Consider the following 26,276-nt stretch of genomic DNA (forward strand, 5'->3'; position numbering starts at 1 on the left):
ATAGATGGTATATAATTCTGCCTTTTTAATGCTATTCTGTAAGTTGACTCTGGCTCATTTAAGGACTTGATTTTGTTATTTCAACTCTCATTTATAGTTTTCCTACTTTCAATAACCTCTTTTTTTTTCCTTTCTGAATTCACCTTCAAGTTCCCATCCCCCGATAGCCGAGTTTAGATCCGATAACCGAGGCACAACAAGCCTCCACAGGAGGGTGTTAGATAAGAATGGATGGCAGGAGGCAAGGCCATGACAAGGGCAGGAGGAGGCAATGTCAGGGGGAACTAAAGCTGGAAAGGATGAGGTGTAGGGGTGTCTGTGGGGTGTGGGAGGTTTGGGAGAAGGGCAGAAGGAAGCAAAGCCAGGATAGTGGAATGGGGAGGAAACTTGGTCTGGGCCGTGAAGACGATGATGTTAAAGCAGAAATGCCAACTTGCTTAGAAGAAGCAGAACATCAAAATAAAATATTGGAAAACAAATCATTTTAAGCTGGGAAACCTAGAATAAAGACCTGCTTTATCAATATAATCATTCAAAAGTACATACATGTTTTAATGCAGAAACCTTTCTCAAATTATTTTCCATTGATTGGCTTCATTCTTGGAATACTTTAAGGTTGGTGTTGTGTAAAATTTACTTGAATGCAAACTACAGCAAAAAAAACTTATGAAAAGTAGCACAAAATTTTTGATCTCAACATGAGTTTAGATTGTTAATTGTATCCTCAGCCAAAAAAAAATGCATTTTAGCAATTTTTATAAAGCCCAGTAAAGTAGATTTCATTGACTCAAATGTGGTCAGTGTTTGATAAAGTCTGTGTGCTGATCCCACCTCTGACCAAGCTGATCGAATGCATAGTCGTGAGAAAAGCTGGATTTGTTACTGGCCTCCTGCATTTGCAAGCCAGTCGCTCATGTGTTCCACATTCATCCAATAGCTGGTTACAGCCTTCAGATCAGACTAGCAGCATTTCAACAAGAACAGTAGTCAGCATTAGGCTTGGATGAGTATTAATTGCAAATTATCCAGATGTACGTGTCTTGTAAACATTGTAAGATTAGGTAAAGGAAATATCACTATTGAAAATGTATTCTCCCAAATCCTCTAATTACAAACCGGTTTTCCCATATTATTCACAGTTGTGGGTCCTACATTTGAAATTTTAGCCTGCAGCATGCTCTTGGGAGCCTAGGTTCAGAAGATCGCTTTTGCTTTCAAGTGCCTTCAAATAGGTCTTTGTATCAGCTCTGGCTGAAGCTGCTTGTAGTTTTTCTCGCTTCCGGCATCATTATAATCTGTAAATGGAATGCTCATAACAGTCGTCCCTTCACTCTCCCTGTCCGATCTCCCAACCCCTGAGTTTTAACATACAACAAATCTCGTTATCCATGGGAAATAGGGGCACAGACCACTGGATAGCAAGGGGTCTGGGGCCAACTTTCTGTGTACACAGATTGACAAGTAGAAAATCCATGGATAATGAGTTAATGTGACTCTTGAATGGTGGCACTATGGTCGGGATAGGGAGAAACCAATTAGTAGCTCTAACCTATAGAGGCGTTAGTACATGTGAATCATGCAGTGACATTCTATGAGTTACCACCAAGTGAAAATATTCAATTTTAGGGATTAGGCAAGGGAATGGGATTGATTAAGTATTTGTACCAAAGAACCAGTGGAGGCACAATGGTCTGAATGGATACCTTCTGTGCACTATTATTCTATGGTTCTATAACATATTAATCTGAACATACTAATCATCAATATGTTTCTGCTTAGGATAAGCATTGCATCATGGGTGAACAGAGACAATTCCGTAAGCGAAAAATATCCTCATGGTGTATTAAAGGAAAGAACTTCACATCAGCCCTTACGTCAAAACGTTGCCAGTGCACAGAATTTGATTTTGAGTGGTAATTATCTGTTTCTTTGACAGTTTAACCAGGGGACTGTGTAATGTAATAGAATAACAAATAGCAAGATTAGAAATTGCTGAGTATAGTGTTATGAGTTTGAATATTGAGAAATATTTCAATTCTTGCCCTATTTGGTTTATGCTCTCTTTTTGAATACCATTTTATGTGTGATATGTGAAAATAAACATGATGAAAGTAGCTAATAATTAGTAGCTTTGAGGAATGGCTAGAGGTCTTAATCACTGATTACCATTTACTCTGTAATGTTCCCCAACCTGTTCCATATTTCTTGCATTTTCAGTGGTTTTTGTAATTTTCTCAGATTAGCTCTACAATTTTTTATTCCACAATTGCTGGTATGGTGTTTCTTCAAAATTGTCCCTTCCATTTTCAATAATTTTGACTTCCGATTACTCCATAAAATTAACGAGATGGGACCCTGTTTTCACCTCCCTCTCTATGAATGCATTGGAAGAACTCTAAATTCTGTCCTCATTGAAATCAACTAATTTAGCACAGATTGAAATTTGAATTACTGAGCTTTTTGTTCTGTGAAGCTCATGCTAAGCATGTATTTGATGTAAAAGCCATTATGGGAGTGGAGTTTCTGTGGTTTAGCACTTAGTCATAACAAATTGAAATAGTGATGTTGTTCTGAATCATTTGATTAAATATATCCCAAAAGAACTGCCTGACAAATCATGTGAGTTCATCACAGAACTAATGTATTTCATTGCCATCTGATATCAACCTATATGGAATTAAAAGAGAAAATACTTTGCCAATATTAAATGATGATGTTTTGCACAGAATGAGCTGATTTTCAAGCTGTTAACTTATCTTAAAGTTGAGATAACAATAAACTGATGCAACTAATAGAGAATCTTGAGCAACAGAAATTCAAAGGGGTATTATTTTCTATTTTGAGAATGCTAATTTGCAAATCTATCAAGCCATTACTAAATATTCGTGCTGAGTGCCATATTGCCAATGCTGTTGCTATCTTGCAACATGCTTCGGGTTGTTTATAATCAGGGTAGTGTGATTTTCATAGAATTACTGAATATACATTTGCAATCAAGCTGTATTGACATCATGAAGCTACAAGGACTTTTCAAAGCACTTGGTACAAGACACTATCTTAGAAATGCGTGATTTTAAAAATTTACTGCCAGCATTATCATCAGGTAAATATATGGTGACTGTGTCTCAGTTGTTCCTTAAGTGTAGGAATTAAAATGTATCAACCACATTATGTATTATATACACACTTATCAACTTAAACAGCAACAAAATGCGATATATGAAAATAAGCCAGACATGATCATTTACTAAGAGTGAGGTTGGAAATAAACTTCAAAGTCCACTCCCAATAATTCAGCCAGACACATGCTAACCAGTGAGGAACATTGACAAGATAAACCAAGACCAAGTTACAGTAATTCAATGCCCTAATAAGGAATTTATACTCCTCTATATAATACCCAGCCTAGTGGGGAGTTCCTCAATGTACAACTTATATAGAATCCTAGTGTAGATATTCAACTTGCCACCTGTTCTAGAAATAACAGGAAATGGAAAAAGTCTCTATAATGGACATCTGATCCACAGCATCAGTTTCATACTCAGACCATCGTTCCAAGTGTTGTTTTAACACTTTCACCTATTCAGTCTTCATTGACCATTTTGTACTTTTTGCAGTGACTATGGCTTTGAACAGCAAGCTAATGGCAGATGTGTCCCAGCATTTTGGTACAATCCAGATTCACCTTCTGAAGACTGTAAATTTGGACATACATACACCAAAAGCTCTGGGTAAGTACTGAGCATGTCATGAAACAAAAGCTCATACTTTTTAGTCTCTGGTCCATCTACCCCACACAGGCTTGGGGTACGTGTGCACCATTGGTTACTGCAACCTTCTAATGATAGGGATTTTTTGCAATTTCCTCCTCTATATCACTTCTCTGTATTGATGAGATACCCACATGGATATGAATCTCATGGAATAAATTTTCACCTTCACTGCCTGGATAGTAAGGAATTTATTGTGATATCCCAAAGTATTTTGCAACCACTGGTAGTGCCTTTGAAATGTAGTCATTCTTTAAGCTAGAAAACACATTGGCCTATTTCAACACAGTAAGGTTCCATAAATCATAATATGATAACAACCAGATAAGGGGACTAAATGTGGGAGCAGATACGGTCTTGGCCACTGGTGACTTTCACTTGGGCCCTCACCATGACGGTAGCAGATAACATCCTATCTCTAATGTCTTCTGTAAGCTAGATACAGTGGAAGGATCTGAGCTACTGAAATGATTGGGGGGGGGGGGGGGGGTCATCTTCTTCTTCACTCTATTTTGAGTATTCTGTCATAGTCAGGTTGCTATTCTTAATTGTCTGGAAAAAAGAAGCCACAAAGGTAAGGTTATGGTACTATGTTGTTTGAGGGGGAAAGTAAGAGATGTGTGCAGATAGCAGCACCAGAGCATGTAGAATGAGAAGTAATTGGGAGTTGAAAATAATGCTTAACCATGAGCATACTGCCTTCTCGACGATTTCAACATTTCTACAAGCTATGGCCTAAACAGTTCCTTTTCCCAGACTAAGCAGCATTGTTTCCTAATAACTTTGTCTTAATTTATGCATAGAACGTGGGTATTGCTGGCTGGACCAGTATTTATTGCCCTCCCTAATTACCCCTGAGAAGATGGTGAGGTGCCTTCTTGAACCACTATAGTCCATTTGATGCAGGTAGACTCACAACAGCGTTAAGATTAGATTCCGTACAGTGTGGAAACAGACCAGTAAGGCCCAACAAGTCCACACTGACCTTCCAAAGAGCAACCCACCCAGCCACATTTCCCCTATTTACCCCACACAAATGCACCTAACAATATGGGCAATTTAGCATGGCCAATTCACCTGACCTGCACATCTTTGGATTGTGAGAGGAAACAGAAGCACCCGCAAGAAACACATGCAGACACTGGGAGAATGTGCAAACTCAACACAGACAGTCACTTGAGGCTGGAATTGAACCCGGGTCCCTGGTGCTGTGAGGCAGCAGTGCTAACCACTGAGCCACCATGCCACCTCTGTTAAGGAGGGAGTTCCAGGATTTTGACCCAATGACAGTGAAGGAACAACGATACATTTCCAAATCAGGATGGTGTGTGGTTTAGAGGGGAACATGCAGGTGGTGCTTATTCCAGTCATGACAGTTCTGACATTTTGAGAAGCCTGTTCTCTTCAGGTTATTTTCTGAAACTTTCTGAAAGAGAGAGAGCATATTGTGACAGTGGCTGGGATTTACTGCTAGTTGTCAAGATTTCCCACATCCCCACTACCAATGGGAGAACCAGTGGAAGATCAGTGGGTGGCACGGTGGCACTGCTGCCTCACAGCGCCAGAGACCCGGGTTCAATTCCCCCCTCAGACTGTGTGGAGTTTGCACGTTCTCCTTGTGTCTGCGTGGGTTTCCTCCGGGTGGTCCGGTTTCCTCCCACAGTCCAAAGATGTGCAGGTCAGGTGAATTGGCCATGCTAAATTGCCCGTAGTGTTAGGTAAGGGGTAAATGTAGGGGTATGGGTAGGTTACACTTCGGCGGGTCAGTGTGGACTTGTTGGGCCGAAGGGCCTGTTTCCACACTGTAAGTAATCTAATCTAATCTAATTTCTGACGGGGAGACCTGATGCTCTTTGTGTCCTCAATTCACCACTAGTGCAGGAATTCCACCTCAGAGAGCTGCCAGTCAATCAGCAACCAAGCTCCAAAGGCTAATCTGGGGATCACCAGTGGATCTCTAGACACTTGATTTGGTGAGAATGTGGGTTTTGGGGAAGAGGGTTGCCAGGGAGCAGGGTAGAAGGCAAGGTCACAGAGGTTTGACTTTCATATGCCTTTCTCACTCCCACAGCCCCTTTCCTGATGCAAATCCCTCCATCAGGCAGATCCCCTCACCCCACACTCCCACCCCCAAAAAAGTAAAGAGGCCGCAGTCAAATCCAGCTGGGTTCATGTATCATATTAATAAGTCTCATTGACATCCCCCAATGTCAGTTGGCAGGAATCCTGTGTTGGGCCCTTCCCAACCCAGTGTAATTTGGTACAGCTTTCCTGACACCAGGAATCCCATGCAGCTATTCCTGCCTGATTCTCCCTGTTTCCCCACACTACTATCATGTCTCCTTTGGCCACTCAATGATTCCAGTGAGTGGTGCAATCAGATTGTCTGATGTGCCTGTCATGGTTGATGTCATTGTCTAACCCAAGTGGTGTGAAAATGAGGCTTGCAGCAGGACTAAGTGTATGGGTTAGATAGTACATGGATATTAGATGTGAGCTCAGTGATTGTGGCTCAGTGACTGATGGACTGTAATATATTAAGCATTGCCTGGCAGTCGATGTAATGTGGCATTCTCGTGTTGACCTGCACATCAATCTTTCTGCTCCTACCTTTTGATTGTGAGTCTAAATCACCTCCTACCCTGATGTGCATATGAGATATGTAATCCATTCCAAGTCCTCCTCTAAGACCTCTAGTGCAGCTCCCAAAAACGTTGAAGACCACTCTCCCCCATATTGTCATCCCTAAGTCTTTCCAAGTCATAGTCACTTCAACCTGATTCCAAGCACCTACTCCAACATTACCCATTAAAAAAATGCAAACTAGTTTTAAATGGTGTATTAATCCACTGCTGAAACTTTCAGGCAATGAACAATACAGATAACAGTGACTGGAGGCATTCTATTGAGTAGATAACATGAAGTTAGTGTGCCTCTGACATGACAGTGAACCAGTGTGCATCCTGATCCCTGTGCCTGCTTTTAGGAACTATCCAGTTTAACTGCCACATTCTATAAACTGGTAGACTGGCTTATGACAGCATGACTAGGAGCCTATTGGGTATTTGAAATATTGATCTGAGTGAGCAATGGTTGTAGTAGTTGTAAGTCCTCCTGGTGGATCAGCAAAGGGACCCAAATCTGTACACTTTCTTGTTGTGCTCCTCCAGGCTTGGGAGGAATAATGGATTTGAATGTCTCTGCTCCAGATTGACTTAATTTGATATCCAAGGAATATCCTTATGGATCATAGAAAAAGCACCTTGATGCTCAACATTGTGATTCTGCCTTCAAGTCTGGCTCCACCTCCTGCCTGCTTTTCTGTGGAAAACAGTCTGGATGCCTGTAAGTGAGGCCTGAGAATTAAAAGAAGGCAGTGGTTTTCAGATCATGACTACTTTCTGTTTGGAAAATATTTTCATTAGTGGTTCTTCTGCCAGTTACCCTACATTTGTGCCTTCTGGTTCTTGACCTCCCCACCAATGGGAATTCTTTATGCTACCTACACTGTCCAGCTCTTTTGTATACTTCTATCAAATCTCCTCGAAGCATTCTTTCCTGTAAGGAAATATCAGTCCCAACTGCTCCAATCTACCCATGTGACTGAAGATACTATTGTAAGATTATGGCCTTTTGTTTTTGCTGGAGTTTCTCTTGTTTTTACGTCGTAATAGAAGATATGAGTAGAAAATCCAGTGGAGCACCATAAAGTGCATTTTTAAAAATCCATCCTTCTGAAGTGAGCATGACTGTTATGGCCAGCATTTGTTGTCATCAGTGCATGGTGGTGAGTCTTCCTGAACCACTGCAATCCATGCAGCATTGGGACACCCACAGTGCTGTTAAGAAAGGAATTCTAGGATTTTGACACTCCAACAGTGAAGGAATGGCAATATGGTTCCAAAGCAGGATGGTGTGTGACAACCTGCACATGGTAATTTCCAATGTGTCTTGCTGCGCTTTGTCGTTCTGAGTGATAGAGATTGCAAAGATTGCTGCAATGTTACTTATGGATCCTTCACATTCTTGCCTTTGTGTATCACTGGTAGAGGGAGTGAATATTTAAGGGGCTCTTGTGGAGAGACCATTGCTGGTAATGTCAACATTTGTTGCTCATTTCTAATTGTCCTTGAGAAGCCCATGGAGCTGTACAGCACAGAAAGAGACCCTTTGGTTCAACTCGTCTGTGCTGACCAGACATCCTAAGTTAATCTAGTCCCATTTGCCAACATTTGGTCCATATCCCTCAAAATCTTACCTATTCATGTACCCATCCAGATGTCTTTTGAATGTTGTAATTGTACCCGCTTCCGAAATATTTAAAAGGGAACTGAAAGGCAGTTTCCGAAATATTTAAAAGGGAACTGATGTAGAAGGTGGAGCATGCATGGAATGAGCTGTCAGAAGAAGTGGTGGAAGCGGGTACAATTACAATATTCAAAAGACACCTTGCTTTTGTAGCTATAGTATTTACCATATATATTTGTGTAGAAGTAAATCTTCCTTAAAAAGTGGCTCCATGAGTTGTGGCTTAAAATGTTTTTTTTCATAAAGTCCATGGAAACAGTGATGAAAGATTTTCAGAGTTCAAACTGTCTTGTAATTATTGATGACTTACCAGTAATTACCATGGTTCTTTAATTTAAAGGTGCATATAGACACTTTTAAGACTTTCACTACTTGAATTCTTGCAGCAGTCTTCCATCCAATTGACAAGCCTAGTGTGTAGCATATGATTTATCACAAATCAATTTAACCTAGAGAAAACATTGGCAGAAAAGGTTACCAAACATCGTCAAAATAGTCATACCATCTGCAGAGCAATCTGACTTGACCCCATTAAAAAGGTAAGGAAGAATAGCATTTCAGAATTCAGTGCCAGATGGTGCACAGGATAAAAGGGGGATTTGATACCTCCCATCAGAAAATGAAAAGTTCACAGATTCTGCCACCTGAACTTGATGATAAAACCATCAAATTCAACAGTTTTGTCATCCTACATTGAGAGAAGAATGTGCATCGATTGGCCAATATTGGTGATAGCAATGACATTCAGATAAACGTGAACAATCCATCAAAAATGACCATTTCCTAGATTGGTGGAAAGCTGTCCTTACAAAGACACTGGTCATAAGACATTGTGGATCATTACAGTTCCATCTTGCATAGTGGATGGCACAAAATTAAAGGCGATGATATTCAAATGGAAAACCCTCCCCAAAGAGAAATTTCAGAAAATGTATCCCCTTGTTCACAAGAAACGCTGGATAAAGAAAGACGTTTGCAAGAACTGGACCAAAGAACTGTGGAAAGTAAGACCACATAAAGGAAATGTTTGCTTATCTGGGATATTGATGGTTGTCTGTGATGTGTGATTTACCAATATCATGTGGTAGAGATTCCTTGAGGCCTTGTGAATATTGTTCACTCGGCACTGTGTGTAAATTGACCACTCAGATGAAATCTGAATGTTGTGGATCAATTGAATGTTGGAAAGCAGAAAAACATTCACTAAATGATGAAATACGCTCTTCTTTCATGTTTTCTCCATGACCCGTGGAGGTTGCACCACTGCTGGAAGGTGCAATTTGCCTAACTCCAACACCGTAAATATAAAAAATGCTACTTGCTTTAGAGAACATCTCGGCATTGGACACATTCCTTTTCCTTCAGCGGCCCTGCCAAGTTGCCAGCTATCTCATTGAGCCAGATTCCCTCTGAGAAGAAGGACAGTGTCTTGCTTGATCTCCTAGTTGGCTGTTGATAAGACAGTGTCACCTGGGTGCAGCGGCTACCATGGATTCAGGCCGGGTTTTCAATCTTCTCAGAGGCATGTCCAGACTTTGATAATATTCTAGATGTTGTTTACACTGAGTTGTGAGAGGATAACTGAGAATCAGCCACAACTCATAAGGGAATTATAGAGAAGTTAGGAAAAAGACTTACAGAGGGTTAGAATGTTGCCACAAATGGTTGTTGAAGTCCAGAAATCCTTTGAAAAAGACCTTTATGTTTTACTTGAAAAAAGATAGAATCCCTACAGTGTGGAAACAGGCCATTCAGCCTCACAAGTTCACACTGACCCTCCAAAGAGTAATTCACCCAGACCCACGCCCCTACCCCATTATTTTACATTTACCCCTAACTAATTCAACTAACCCACATATCTCTGAACACTAATGGCAATTTTAGCATGGCCAGTTCACTTAAATTGCAAATCTTTGGACTGTGGGAGGAAACCGGAACACCTGGAGGAAACCCACGCAGACTCGGGGAGAATGTGCAAACTTGACACAGTAGTCGCCCGAGGCTGGAATTGAACCTGGGTCCTGGCACTGTGAGGCAGCAGTGCTAACCACTGAGCCACCTTGCTGCCCTAAAGTTAGCAGCTGCAAGAGCTGGTGGACACAAATGAGAATGGGATCAGAACCCTCACAGGCAGACAACAACAGATTAAATGAATGGAGCTTTTCTATGCAGTTGGATTAGACATAGTGGTTGCCAGGAAGTAGGTTGCCGTAGCAGATGTGATGAGCAAATGATCTTTTTCAATGCTGCTTTTTCTATAATTCTGCAACATATCTATATCGACTCCAAGACTTCAAATGTGAAAACCGAGAACTCTGCCTTTCTTCTTAGTTTTCTTCACTCTTTATTCTATGTCGGCAAGACTGACAAATGAATGACCTCTCACTGGTCCATTGTTTCTGTGATCTTGGTGTTATGCTTCGCAAGTAATAGCTGACTTTTCTATGTAATCTGTGCTGTGCTAACCTATCCCATTCTGTTACAAGGAAACAGATTGGAAGGCTCAGAAGTAGCCAGAAGTCATTGGCAGCACAGGCTTTGGTCAGCAATGTGGCTTACCTTCATCTTAGACGCTGGGTTTTTTGAGTTGTTAATCTGTTGTTTAGTTGTTCTAAAATCTGATTTTGCGTTATGATATGGTATGCATCGAAGCACAAGAGCCAAGGCTATGACAGAAGTGCTTCTTTCCGAGGTGTTTTTGCAAGAGAATTGTGACAAATGAGGTGTTGATCAGCCTGCTGATGGTTTGTTTTCTTTCATAGTCCTGTGATTGCTTGTGAATTTGGTAATCTTGCTGCCTCTTCTTGTTTTAGAGTAATTTTCATTAATAATTTTCTCTCCAGATTAGGAAACATGGACTCCCTGTAGTGCAGATAGAGGCCATTGTGTCTGCACCGATTCTCCGAAGAGCATCCCACCCAGAACAACTCCCCAACCTTATCCCTATAACCCCAAATTTACTCTGGCTAATCCACCACGTCTCTGGAAATTGCAGGGGAATTTAGCATGGCCAATCCACTGATCCTGCACATCTTTAGACTGAGAGATAGCCCACCCAGACATGGAGAGAATATGCAAGCTCAAAATAATCACCAAAGCTGAGTTCCTGACACTGTAAGACAGCAGTGCTAACCGCTGTACCCCTGCGCCATGTCAGGACACACTTCACCCAGCATAAATGTCAAGAGAAAAGTAGGTAAAACCGATTTATGTTAGAATTAGAATCCCAACAGTGTGGATACAGGTCCTTTGACCCAACAGGTCCACACCAACCCTCCAAAGAATAACTCACCCAAACCTATTCCCCTACCCTATATTTATCCCTGACTAATGCACCTAACCTACACATCCCTGAACACTTTGGGCAATTTAGCATGACCAGTTCACCCAACTTGCACATCTTTGGATTGTGGGAGGAAGTTGGAGCACCTGGAGGAAACGCATGCAGACACAGGGAGAATGTGCTAATTCCATACAGACAGCCGCCTAAAGCTGAAATCGAACCCAGGTCCCTGGCACTGTGAGGCAGCAGTGCTAACCACTGAATCACTATGCTGTCCTTCTATTGTATAGTATCATGTGCCAAACAGTAAATTTTCTCCCTTCGGTTTCTGTATACATAATGTGTAAGTGTATCTGTGTAAATTGATTTGAACGCTAAAGCTTTGACTATTTTGAACAGTTACAGGAAGGTGGCACTGAATGTCTGTAAGGGTGGCGTGGACAAACGGCAGGGCTCCATGCAGTACCGATGCCCGTTAATGGCTCCTAAAGGGCTCCATATAGTCACGAAAGGAGAAAGGCTAGCAGTCAACCCTGGTGATGATGTTACATTCTTGATAATGCAAAATCAGGTAATATGAAACTAATTATAGTGTTTGCTGATTCTCTCTCTCTCTCTCTCTCTCTCTCTCTCTCTCTCTCTCTCTCTCACCCCCTTTAACATACACACATGCAAGCAAGCATCCACTCACTAGACAGGTCAGGTTATCAAATTTGCTTTAATTGGGCTGAATCTGTCTGATGTATAAATGGCAACAATGACAGAGGAGATTATAAAGCCCATTTACATGTAATTTTGTCCTGACTCTGGTAAATATGTAGTCTGCAATGTAATTTGGACTGCTCATTGTACTGAGTGCTTGAGGTGGATTTTCCCACACTATCATATAAGAGAACTGTTGTTGCAAAGGCAGGAATGGTCCAAAAAAACCCCTGAGTACTTCCATCTCTGGGCCTATTGATTTTGTCAAGTGAGTTACTCTTCTGTGTTATCGAAGTTGCAATGCCCAGTTTGTGTTGAGATAGCCGAGCATGGCTGTAATAGTGAAAATTACCTGACCATCTTTGATTGAAGAAAGAAGAAATTAGCCAGTGTTTTTACTCTGCATCATATTTCAAGTTCTACTGGAAGTGTATGTTTATCCATCAGATGAAGAGAAGGTTGAGCTGTCATGTCAAAAAAAAGCTTGCTCACACATGGTGCAAATTTACATGTAAGTGACGGCTACCTGAACAAGGGTCTGGAACTGTACCCTGTTGAAGACTTAGTATTTTCAGGAAAGTGGGGTGATACATGAGGATAGATTAATGAAGAAAGCTGAGAAAACAGTTAAGAAGACCTGAGCCTCCATGATTGCATGGGAGAGACACCGCCACTTGGTCTTTAATTGACCCTTTACTTCTAAACTGACATAATAGTATACTTGCCTTCAGTTCAGTACTTTGTTCGTTGAGCATAAAGCAAAAATATATTTAATCACTTCCAGGTGGCTAAATGGTATGTGCAATTCCTGTTAGAGTCAGCACAATTGAATTCTTGTTCCTGATCCAGGTGAATGGAAATGTTCTGTGGTGATTTTCATTATTATAAAGCTTAGTTCTTGGAATATTTTCATTGAAACATATACTAGCAATTGGTACATTGCTAACCACCAAGCCTTTCAAAATATTTCACTTGCAATTGTTTTTCCCACCATGCTGAGTGCAGTGTTTTATTGTCTGGCTCAACCCCTCAAGCACTTCAGTAGGTTGCGTGTCCTTTGAGTGTGAGACAAGTCTTTTACAGTCAGCAGACAATCCAATTTGTCCATTAAGCTGGATCTATGTGTCTTAATGGTGGATTTTCCCACACCAATGGGCAGGCAATGAGAAGGAAACATAACAAATCTTGCATTCCAGACCCTGCTACTCATAGAACTTTCTACTTCATATATCCAAAGCCCCCTCCAGCCACTCTCGTGTTTCCTCCCTTCTTGCCAACTTTGGTAGCCATATCTTGAAACAATTGGGGCATGGCAATTTGATCTTCTCCTCCTTTAAAACTCAGCCTTGGCATGTCTTTCTTCACGTTCATAAACAACCTTAAAACTTATTTCTGCTGCCACGCCTGTCTTCATTCTTTCACTTTACTTTCTTCTAAATCAATCCATAGCTCTTCATTGTGAAAATCATCTTAGAACAGGTTGCATTACAAAATATTCAACATTATACCTGTGTTGTTACATGTGTGACAATGGCAGAGCAAGTAATTTATAAAGGAAACATCTACAAATGTAATGTCATGCCAAATGTTTACGTATTTAGCATAGGAAATGCAGAACACGCTAGAAGTTAACTATTTTGCACCCATTTCCTGCTTTCAGTTCAAATGTGTGAAACTAGACAATGAGTATTGAACTTCATGGTTGTCTATGCCCTTTCAGATTAAGATTCAGGGAACCTGACGAAATTATTCCTTCTCCTTAGCCCAGGTATGTTGACAGCAAATGCAATGCCCCTTTACAGAAATCAGACAATTCAGTAGACTAGCAAAACTTCTATTTTAGTAAAATTTTCCCAGTTGGTAGAATGGGGAAACAGAGTCTAGCTGTCATCATTGTTTTCTGAAAATCCAGGAATTAAAATTCTGACAGGAATATGTGGAAATTAGTGCAGTAATATTCATATGGAAGTGTAAATTCCCAATTTGTGCCAGCAAATTGAACCAGTTACAAAGTACCTTTAGCATCAGCTGTAACTCTGACGTAAATTACAGGAATTAAATTGAGTGCATGTGTTAATAAGATCACAGCTGCTACCTTGGATTATTGCTGTCAGTAAATAGATCTATTTTATCATGATTACAACATTCTATGAATAGCCTCCGCTTTGGATGGTTGGTTAGCTTTGTCACTGCACACAGCTGACAATGATACAAAAGTCATTAAGACTTCTTGTGAGAATGTGGTATCATTGTAGCAGAGTACACCCATCAACAACAACTTTATATATTTGAATCAAGCATTTATATACACTTTAGGAAAAATGCCCCTGTTAATCAATGATAAATTTACAACAATAAATTTACAGTAATATTCCAGTGACAAATTAGAATACAGTAAATACTTCAAGGTGTTGGGCCTGTGATTATTTGATTGCTTCAAACAAGGAAATAGTTGTTTGAAATGAGTTTAGTGGTAGTTCAGCACAAGTATATAAAACTGAAGTGCCTGGCCGACATATTCAGGAAAATTGTATTTAAAATGAAAACATATCAAGGTCAAGACATGCATAATTCAATTAAAATGATTTGCCCCCGGCCTAACTCTAAGGATGTATTAGTTCCCTGTGATAATCATTCTATTCCATGCTTCATGATGTCCATACACAGAAACCCAATGTTAGGTGTAAAGCATTGTCAAGAAACACCTCGTACGGTTCACTTCAAGAGACTTCCGGTCATGTGATGGATTTGTATGATGTGTCACTGTTTCAGAGTTAGACTTGAATCAATCCAAACAGATGAAATAATAGACCTCTATAAAAGATGTTAAGAGTAAAATCAATCAGCTGTAGTCAGTGTTTCCCCATATTTTGTATTTTTTTTTCATAATTGTTTCTGAGTTAGCAGTTGTGAGAGGATATGACGCTGTTGCAGTCTGACTGGATCAAGGAATTTCTGTCCATTACTAACTAGTAAATGCTTGATATTAACAGTACAATAAAAAGTGAAAGATGTTTCCTTTGCCAGGACTAATATTTACCAACATCATAACTGAAATAAATGCACAGAACCAAATATGAATGAGTCAAAAGCACATGAAATGAAATTTTCTATTGGGATATTTCAAACTTGAGTCTGTATTAATGTGAAAATAAATAAGAAATTGAGGATGTGAATTGTTTTGTACTGAACAATGACTGGCAAAATTATTTTGGACAGGAAGATTACAACTTTGGATCTGAATTATTGTCAATTTTTGACTCATTAATTTTATAGGTTATGGGAGAATTTCATTTCTACACATTTCATTCTGAATTTTATACAGCAATTCTTCTAAACTCCAGAATCATGTCTCGTGCTGTTTTTGCTCTGACTAAGAAAGCAGAAATAAATTAAAAGAAAGAAATGGAGCTCACTGCCTATGGGTAACATCATTTCATTTGTCCACATAGATCATTCTTTATAAATAGGCCTGGAGCCATATAAAGGAAACCATGTTGTGAGCAGATTATCATTTTTTTTTTCACCAGTGCTCTTGCCTGGTGTTACTTTCAGTAGCATTCAGCTCCATAGGCATACCTTGCCTCAATTTCTTCATTTCTGAGCCCAGATAACCATGTGGTTATTCATCCACGGATGTTCTCACAACTAAACCCAGTTCTGTTCTCACTTGACACTCCAGGAACAATCATTTGTAGCAATGTTTAAGAAGAAGAGGCACTTTTAGCTGATTTTTCTCCCTAGTCTGGTTTTGCGTCGGCAAAATTGCAAAACACAGCTAAATTCAACCAACTTAAGAGAGAAAAGGTAAAGCTACCAGTTCCTACCCCCTAGATCAGGATTTCTCTTTGTTGATTAGGTTATTCAGGGAGGCTGAGCAGATGCACTCAATGTAAAGGGTGTATAGTGTGCTTGCAGTTAACAAGCTAGATCCAGTTACTGAATTTAACTAGAACTTTGGAACTCATGAGTGACTCGTGAAAGAATACTAATCTCTTTTTAAACACAAGTTCTTTATGCTCTTGTGTTGTTATGCTGTTTCTGTTTTGTTGCTAGGGTGATACTTTAAACACAAAATATCAAGTGGATCTTGGAGATGGTTTCAAGGCAATGTATGTCAACCTCACACTGATGGATGAACCAATTCAACATAGATATGAAAAGCCAGGAATCTATCGTGTCTCTGTGAAAGCTGAAAACATTGCAGGGTCTGATGAAGCCATGGTTTACATTCAAGTGAACTGTAAGTTTGCTATGGCATTAATGTGTACTAAGAGCATTATGACACCCCGTAAATGGATTATTTGAGCAGTAGTGTGTACAAATATTTTTGCTGACACAACTGTACTTGGTCTCCTCAGCACCTCTCCAAGTTGTGCACCTGGAGGCACTGCCAGTTGTTCGCAGGAACCAACAAATAAATCTGACAGCATTAGTACAGCCCAGCAACTCCAACCACACAGTCTTCCAATGGTGGCTGGGGGACAATCTTGAGGTAGATGTCACATTGTACATATTCCATGAATTATCAGCTGGCTGTTATTTAAAACAAAAAGAACATAATATTTTCCATGTTTTGAACCATTCTTTGCAGCCTCGTCTTACCTTAGAAAATAGTCTCATAACCAGCTTTAGTGAAAATGGTCAGATTAAAGTCACAGTCCAAGCTTCATGTGGTAGTTCCATGGTTCAAGATTCGAAGGTGGTGAGGATATTTGGTAAGAAGCCTAAAGTATTTATTTTGGAATGTGGGCATTTATTTTTACCTAGCACCATTTGCAACTCCTCAGATACTAAAGCGCTTCACGTTCATATGCAACAAGACACTGACAACATGTAGGCTTCTGTTGATAAATGGCAAGTTATAGCTGTATTACTCTTATAACCATTGCAAACAGGAAAGAATCTACCCACTTCCCTTTGACATTCTATGGCATTACCAGTGCTAAATCCTGAACTATCTACGTCTTGGGAATTGGTATGGAACAGTCATTTAAATACTTAGGGTAAAAAGACAGAGGCTAGGAATTCTGCCAGCTACAACAATCAGCCTCTCCAGATCTACTCCAGAATCTGACATCATTCCTTGGATTAGGTGTCAGTAGTTATGTATAGATGATTCCTGAAAGGATTCCCCCCATTAACAAAGATCCTACCAGTGTATTGGTAGAAAATCTGAGCATTCGAATGAGCCTCAGGAGATTTTAACAGGGCATCAGAACCAGAATTAGACCAACTGTCCCACCGAAAATCTCTTTTCAGCAGTCTCAGCAGGCAAGAGTTTGATACTAAGTGGACAAACAGTTGCTTTAAGAGTTTCTTATCCATGAAGAGATTTCACTGCTGATTTCTGGATCCTTACATTGAAACTTCAGAGCAGATGTAGGCCATTTGGCCCTTTGTGCCTGTTCCAATTTTCAGTATGATCATGCTGTATTTCTATACTGCATTCCCACTTTCTGTCCATGACCCTTGATGCCTTTAATGTCTAAAAATGTATCAGTCTATTTCTTGAATATATTTAATGCCTTAGCCTCCACAGCATTCTGTGGTCATGGGTTCTGCAGGGTGATTTCTATTTTGAGTGAAGAAATCTTTCTTGGCCTAAATGGCTGACCCATTATCCTGAGACTGTTTCCCCTGGTTCTAGACTCCCCACCCAGGAGAAACACCCTCCCTACATCTAGCCCTGTTAAAACTTTACACAATTCGATCAGATCCCATCTTAATCTTCTAAGCACCAGTGAATACAGGTACACTTAAACAATCTCTCCTTATAGGACAGACTCTGCCATCCCAGTATCCTCCTACTGAACCCCTTTGCTGCACTCCCTCTATACATCCTCTCTTAAGAAGGAAGTCCAAAACGTTGTGCACAATACTCCATATGATGTCTTACCAAGTTTCTGTGTAACTGCATTTTGACATCCCTACTTCTGAACTCAAATCCTCTTGCAATGAACTTCAACATTACATGTGCCTTTCATATTGCTTGTTGCACCTGCCTATTTACTTTCATTGGTGTACAAGAACATCTAGATTCCTTTGTGCATTCACACTCTCCAGTGTATCACCATTTAAATGATACTCTGTCTTCCTGTTTTTTAGATCAAAGTGTATAACCTCACATTTATCTATGTTATGCTGCTCAGCTCTACAGGGTCTTCTGGTATAACGCAACAGTTGTGTTCCTCTGTAACCTCGTGCTATCGAAAATTGTGCTATGGAAAACCGCTATAGAAAATCACTACACCCATTCAGCAGAAGGTTTGCGTTATCTAAAGTGTCCACAATTTGTCAGTCACATTACAGCCAATTCGCATTGATGAAATGCGCGTTATACCAGAACGATCTGCATGTTTGCCCACACTCAAGTTCGTCTAGATCACCATGAAGTCTCTTTTCAACTCTCAGTCTCACCTAGTTTTCGTGTTGTCAGCAAATATGGGAATATTGCACCTGGTTCCCTCACCCATATATCATGAATGGCAGAGTGCTTTCAGCCTGCTGCACTTGTCAATGTGATCACGGCCTTAACTCCACACTTTGCTATCGCCTTCCCTTAATCTTTGACATCCTTGTAGACCAAAAACCTGTCTAACTCAACCTTGAATACTGATGACCCTCTGAGCAAAGAAATCCCTCCTCATCTCCATCTTAAATAAAAGACACCTTTTGAAGTTTTGCACCCAGTATCTGCATTCCTCAAGGGAAACATTCTCTCAGCATCTAATCTATCAAAAACCCTCAGAATTTTTTATATGTCAATAAGATCTCCTCATTCTTCTCAACTCAAATGAAAAAGGCCCAATCTGCTGAAGTTTTCAATAAAATCTAATCTTTAATCCCAAGAGTCAGACAAGTCAATCTTCTCTAAATTGCCTCAAATGCAATTAAGTCCCTCGTTAAATAAAGTGGCCAAAACTGACTGCAGTGCTCAAGGTTTAGTCTCAATGTGCTTATTGCTGTAGCAAAACTTCCCTACTTGTGTACTCCATTCCCCTTGCATTCTTAATTCCTTGCAGATCCCTAATGCAGGAGTTCCAGGTTTGATAGACTGTGAGAAGCCTCATCTTCCAAAGTTAATTTTCTGCAAGCATCCTGCCCCAGTTTCAAATGTGATTGAGAGTAGTTCCTAGTTACTGTTTACATTAAATAAGTCTGATTTGGAAATTTATCAGTCAGTTTGGGTTTCTTTCTAAGTAGGAGAATTAAAGGCTGTAGAAGCTGGTTGCAACAGTTTCAAAAATGTTTTCACATTATCCTATAAATTCACTGGCCCTCAGATCCCGATAGGGAGCTGCATCAAAGACATATATCAGTTAGGGAATCAGCATTAAATGCTGTAGCCTCTGACCCCAATTTGCACTTGCTTGGAGCATGGCTCCCTGTGGTTCAATAAATATGTTATGTATTGTCAGTGGAATAAGTGTCCTAATCTACAATAAAATATTATGCTATGAATGCATAATTAGAATTCTGAAATCATGTCCCAGAAAGTGTACTTAAAGGGGTTACTTCACAGCTAGTTTTCTAGATTTAAAAGGTTGAACGATCTGGATGTTTATAAATAAACTGATAAAATTTATTGCTTAAAAATATCCCCAGCATCAATAGATGGGAAGCTATAGAAAGTGCAGACATCAATTCTTGATATACAGGTGGGTGACAAGGTTTTATACTTGGGTCCTCTATTTAGGAACTTGATTCTTAAGTCGTGCAAATACATGTTGAAACGAATTGTTGTAGTTCTTGAGCATAATCTCATTATAGCTGAATGATTGATTGATGCTTCACCAAATAAAAAGTTAACAAAATTATCTTTAAGCAGAGACTAACCTTAAAATGTCTCTAATAGACATGGCATCAACCTTTATTGTGGTTCTATCACAAATTCATTGATGTTTCAGATCAGTTGGAAGTTCTACCTCTTGAATTTTCTCAGAACATCGACAGTTACAATCCTAATGTACCAGAATGGAGGGAAGATATTGGACAGGTTATATCAAGGATTTTAGCAGAGGTAATTGCTAATAACTTACCTACATTGACTGGAAATCTCACACATGAGAGCATCTCCTTCATAATTGTGTAGTAAACATTACAGACTGTTTGGTAAATTTTCAACATGCCAATAGGAAACAAAAATTGAAATTAAAAAACTGGCAGCTTCTATAATGGGTACTTGATTCACGTTGACAACTTTATGCTCAGGTGGCAATTTGAAAATTTATCACAATATATTCAGTGCTGGCTATCTTGGTACTGCTGTTTACTGCATTCCTTCCAGCAGAAAGAGTTAATTCCCACAACTGAATGAAAAAAAAAATTTGGTCTAATTATTCTGTGTGTTTAAGCCTATTTCCACATCTCATAATCAAAGTCAATGTGAATGCCTGGAGGATTAAGCTGATAGATTTTTCTGTCTCATGATATATTGAGCATTGTAATTTTTTACTGCTGTGACTAGAAATATAACAACGTTAAAACTAAGCCTTTCGATTTATGCAGTTGGTCCTGGTCTCTGAATCAGAGAAGTTTACAACATGGGAAAACATGTAATCACTGCACTGCCTATTTGAAAGAATTAGTTATCAAATTCCTTTTCTGTGCCTTGTTCTATATTCTTTCAAATTTTCCTGTTTCATGATCCTTTTTCAATGTTTGACTGTTCAAAGCTGAACTCACATTTCTCCACAATGATTTGGAATTTCCATTGAGACAATGAATTCAGATGGTTTTTCATTCAATTAGCTTTCTCACAGATTCAGCATCATTGCGAATTTGACACTGTGACCTCTGATTTCCTCCTGTATGGGAAGTGGAAAGATTCTGCCTTAACCCTGAGCCTTTGACTTCACTGAGGGACAACTATGTAAACATTATGTACTCCACCTCAGGTCAAAGTGGCCCGTTTTTCGATTATTTTCCTCTAATTGCTTGGAATCCTCTCTGCTCATTAGTTTACACTGATACCGTCCCCAAACATTTGTTTGTACTGGCATTCTTCTCCCCGTCATCCATTTGCTTGCTCAACCCCCATTCTCCTTACTAATTGCTTGATCAATCTGTGACCCTTCTCCTCTGCACATTAGTTTGTATTGGCCCACCACAGAGAACCAGAGGCTGTCTCCTTGAGAATAAGGGAAAACCACAATGCACTTGACTAATGACTCTGCCCCACCACCCAACCACACAAGAACAGTGTACCAAAAATGAAGGTCAATAGCTACCAGGAGCATCAGGGAGCACACTATTGGCATTATGAATTCATATTCCTCTGCCTGGATCACTCAGCGAGAGACCTGTAGTAATTATCTGAGAATCTCTCCAACTTTCTAATGATCTGTTGCATCCTGAACATTATTATTAGGTGGATTAAGCCCCTGCCACCAAAACAGAGACTCCTAAAAGATCTCGTTTCGGAAGAGTTCATGTGAACAGATACTCAGACTCACGTTCCCCTGCGATCTCAGACTTCACTTTTAAAACTCAGTGCTACAAACTCTCACGGGATCCTCTTGGTCAAAGCCCTAAAATATAAGTCACAACAGGAAATGTCCCATATGAACTTTATTCAACAACACTGCATTGAAATACATTTAAACTGAACTACACACCTGAGTGCATTGTCTTAGTGCCTGTCCATGTGCTCCTAATACAACTGCTCTGTCTGGAAGGCTGCTGAGTTTTATTGGGGAAATACCCATGAGTATGTCTGTGAACCCGGCTTCAGGTGTCTCACTTCAGCAGACAGGAGCTGGGCAACAGTAGGCTGAACCGATTGGCTGATAGACAATATCAAGAACAGTCGTGGAATTACAGTGCTGGAAATCTGGATGCTGTCATTCAGAGAGAGAAGAGCAAAGTTCTTCTCTCACGGTGAAATCCCAGCAATGCCAGGAATTGGAGGATAGATTGTTGGGGGGACTGCTGTAAGAGCCTGCAAAGTCTTCTGAGCACTGACACTTACTCTGAACCTGTGTGACACCAAGTTGAAGTTGCATGGCAACTTCATTTTGTACCCTTAATCTGAACTTCCATGGCAGCTCTGAGACATTAGGTGGCCTCTGCCTGTACAGCAGTAGAATAGGGGATGACAGCCACCAGACATTGTCATGTTTGGGTCCACAAGTGCCATCATTGAACTGACTACCACTTCTACAATGGAGAGGACAATTTCCATGCCCTCTGTGTGGATGTTTGCTAAATTGAAGCTGAATTCAACCATGGTCATTGGTGAGTGGCAGTAGGCTTGGAGTTAGGCCTTCAGTTGAGCTCGACTCCTCAATATGTACCCATCAGTATTAATTGGATCTGATACATCAGCTCTTCAAAGTCCCCATCTAAGTAATCTCCAAAGAATCTCAGTTTTCTCTGTGGTGAGCTAGTGCATGTGCCAACCATTTTCCCCCTGGCCTGACTGCCCCCCTGTTATACTCTGTGACTCAACACATGTTGATCACAAGTTTGTACTCCCCTCTCAGATAATTGCAATGCCAGTACCTGAGCTGATGACTGTCAGATTGAGTGATGGTAAATCTTCAGAGAGCTGGTGTTGTTTTTGCCCTTTCACCATGTGACAGCACAGGCTGATAAGGTGTCAACGCTTTGGTACCTGGGAGTAGCAATGCAGCCGGGGAAGTCTGATTGGAAAGTAAGATACCCATGGTCAAGCCATTTGCAGCTTGTCTTTCATATTGAAAAGCAGGATGAGTGCATTGTGGTAATTGAGAATGGGCTTAAATTAGGAACACAATATCACCCCGAATAAAGTAGGGCATGTTAGATACTATGGATTAAGTCACAGCAAGTCTCACAATGTAGAGTTTTCTCTGGTCCAGAGGGATCAGTTGATCATAAAACCAAAAGATGTGGGAGCAAAGCAGACCATTCAACCCAACTGAGACTGTTCAACTATTCAAAGCTCATATATGTTTTAATAAGGTTGCCTTCATTCTCTTAAACTCCAATGTAATCATTCAACCTCTCAACCTAAAACAATCTCTCAAAACCAGAGATCACCTGAGTGAACCTTCTTTGAACTGCATCCAATGTCAGTATATCATTCCTCAGATAATGGGCTCAAAACCATTCACAGTATTCCAACTGTGGTCTGACTGCTGTCTTGTATATTTACATCTTGCAACACTACTTGTAAAAGTCTGGCGGTTCTCTTTCTGGTCTGTTGTTCCATTTACATTTCTTCTGTTCAAGCCTTCCTGAGACTCTTGCAGTAGCTGCTGTACCCTATGTGCAGCTCCTCTTTAAGAGGTGTGGATCGGCTTTGCATCATACCAGCGGCACATGTTATTGGAGGGAGCATCAGGAAGTGGAGAAGTCAGTGTTTCGGATATAACACTTCTTAAGGACTGCAGAGGACATGCTATTGGGCTCACTATTGAATATGAAGCTGTCAGCAGCACGTTTCACATTGGTCTGTTTGTGCACTACAATCAAGCTGACCAAAAGGCAGCATGAAGTTTGTGTTGTCCACCTGAGGTGGATCATGAACAGTGTAACTGTGTATTGCAATTTCTGCACCAAACATCAGGCCTCATCAAGTTACTCTGTCTAGTATGTGGATATGTTCAGTTAGTGAGTAGGACATTTCCATCATTTAGACCAGCATGAGACAGGAGCTGGGGCTGGAATATTGTTTTCATATGCAAGCATACAGAGTCATAGAGATGTACAGCATGGAAACAGACCCTTCGGTCCAACCCATCCATGCCGACCAGGTATCCCAACCCAAACTAGTCCCACCTGCCAGCACCCGGCCAAAGGGTGAAAAAGTTGCTCTGTGTGAAAACGTTGCCCCGTAGTTCTCTTTTATATCTTTCCCCTCTCACCCTATGCCCTCTAATTCTGGACTTTGTCTATTTAACCTATCCATGCCCCTCATAATTTTGTAAACCTCTATAAGGTCACCCCTCAGCCTCTGACACTCCAGGGAAAACAGTCCCAGCCTGTTCATCCTCTTCCCATAGCTCAAATCCTCTAACCCTGGTAATATCCTTGTAAATCTTTTCTGAACCCATTCAAGTTTCACAACATCTTTCCGGTAGGTAGGAGACCAGAATTGCATGCAATATTCCAGCAGTGGCCAAACCAATGTCCTGTACAGCCACAACATGACCTCCCAACTCCTGTACTCAAAACTCTGAACAATAAAAGAAAGCATACCAAATGCCTTCTTCACTATACTATCTACCTGCGACTCCACTTTCAAGGAGCTATGAACCTGCACTCCAAGGTCTCTTTGTTCAGCAACATTCCCTAGGACCTTACCATTAAGTGTATAAGTCCTGCTAAGTAGAAGTGCACATTGATTCAAAAATGATGATATGCATATTTCCTACAAAACATTGTTTTGTCCTGTTAAATATTGCCACATTATCTTTCATTTGTCACTTACCTTAAACTACCATACAAAATAAGTAACAAGTTTTACTCTCTTTCCACCTTCATTTCTTGAAGTGTTTTTGCATATAAGTTCATTCCTGTTGTTTATGATTATTGCTGCTTTGATTCTGTTTTTAATAGCTGCTTCATTAATCATTGTAGATTCTGAATATTTCCCATCCTTTTCAATAACAACTTACTTGCATGCAGGAAATCTCAATGTGTGATACTTTGAAATATTTTGGCAATGTACCAATCATTGTCTTTGCAGACGACAGGCATGCCTGAGGAATTACTTTTAACAGTGGTGAGAGTGGGTCTACCCACCACAGCAGAGCTGTATCTGCTTCCCCCATCAGAGAAACTGAAGAGGAAAAGAAGCATAACAGCTGACAAGGTATCAGATTTGAACCTTTACAGAAATGTTGGTAATCTAAAGATAACTCAGTTTGTAAAAGTAGCTGCAACTATAAAATTGATTAACATACCTAACGTTTGTTAACATAGCAAGATGTCTGAAAGCATTTCAAAAAGGTGGGAAGGAAGAGGTAAATGCTAAGGTAGATTTAAGAACAAGAAAAAAAAAATAACGCTAAATACTGTTGATGGTAGAGGACTCAGCAGGTGAGACAGCATCTATGGAGAGAGAAAATACAAGTTGTGACTTCAGGTATAATCCTTTGAAATGAAGAGAATGATGGGAGAGATGATTATAATTATAGTTGAAGCGTAAGGCTTTGTTAGTCTTTTAGAAGTGGAGAAACATGCAACATGATGGTAAGAGCTGAAGAAGGGCCTATGCCCGAAATGTCGATTCTCCTGCTCCTTGGATGCTGCCTGACCTGCTGCGCATTCCAAGCAACACATTTTTCAGCTCTGATCTCCAGCATCCTCACTTTCTCCAACATGATGGCAAAGTTTGGGAAGAAAATTCTAGAGTGCATGGCTATGATGGAGCAGAGGGAACGCATGGTGATTGTAATAAGGTCAGCCAGGTGGACCTGATAGAATATGAGTTCTCTGATTGGGGCTGTAAATCTGATCCAATAAGGGAGCCCTGGCTGATGGATGTAAACAGGGTGTCAGACACCCTGACACTGAGAGCTGGTTCTGAGGGAGTTGGAATAGTGTCAAGGACTTTCCACATGTAAATATAGGGTGACTCGGTGACAGGATGCCAGCCTCCGTGGAGTTATTTCAGAAAGGAAACATGTAATGCTGTAAAATTTGAAATGAAAGAGACTGCACTCTGGTTGTGGGGTTGCAGAATGTGACAGGATTAAGGATGGGGACTGGTGGAGAGGCAATGTACAGAGGAACCTCAATTATACGGCATTCGATTCACTGAATTTCAGATTATCCAGACAAGGTCGCAAGGACCTGATGCTTGACTAACAATGTTATCCAGCATTCGATTAACCAAGCAAAATACTGCCCGCATCTGTCCTTCGGATAATTGAGGTTCCTCTGTATATGTTTTTTTTAAAGTAGATGTTTGTATTTGCTGATAATTTTGATATTAATGCTCAGGTCTATGTGCATCTTGAGTCGTGATGTATTTGTAGGAATATGGGCTGCCCTCTGTTGTGCAAGGTTGAAGTTCCGATAATTGTCTGGACTATATTGTCAAGGTGTGCTGGAATTCCTTAATATGAACAATGTTAAAGTGCATGTATCACCCGACATTATACTGACCATCTCTAATTGCATTGATGTTTGATAATTGCTAATAACAGAATAACTTATCATTGACTTCTAATTCAATTTAATTTTACCTGTTGTGGTACCACCCAAGGGCAGGAGTCCTC

At 40.3% G+C, this 26,276-nt stretch overlaps 1 protein-coding gene across 4 annotated transcripts in view; it reads left to right on the forward strand.

Annotated features, from left to right (window-relative positions):
• sorcs2 (sortilin-related VPS10 domain containing receptor 2) overlaps positions 1–26,276 on the forward strand; it is a 668,617-nt gene that overhangs the window by 598,600 nt on the left and 43,741 nt on the right. For all 4 annotated transcript variants that reach the window (XM_072576855.1, XM_072576671.1, XM_072576763.1 and 1 more), the window contains 8 exons: positions 1,780–1,913; positions 3,618–3,731; positions 11,761–11,932; positions 16,120–16,306; positions 16,425–16,558; positions 16,658–16,781; positions 19,974–20,086; positions 24,740–24,865. In XM_072576855.1, coding sequence (XP_072432956.1) covers positions 1,780–1,913; positions 3,618–3,731; positions 11,761–11,932; positions 16,120–16,306; positions 16,425–16,558; positions 16,658–16,781; positions 19,974–20,086; positions 24,740–24,865 — 1,104 coding nt within the window. The remainder of the gene's footprint in view (positions 1–1,779; positions 1,914–3,617; positions 3,732–11,760; positions 11,933–16,119; positions 16,307–16,424; positions 16,559–16,657; positions 16,782–19,973; positions 20,087–24,739; positions 24,866–26,276) is intronic.

This window comes from Chiloscyllium punctatum, chromosome 1 (assembly GCF_047496795.1).
Source record: "Chiloscyllium punctatum isolate Juve2018m chromosome 1, sChiPun1.3, whole genome shotgun sequence".
In the NCBI taxonomy this organism is placed as follows: Eukaryota; Metazoa; Chordata; class Chondrichthyes; order Orectolobiformes; family Hemiscylliidae; genus Chiloscyllium; species Chiloscyllium punctatum.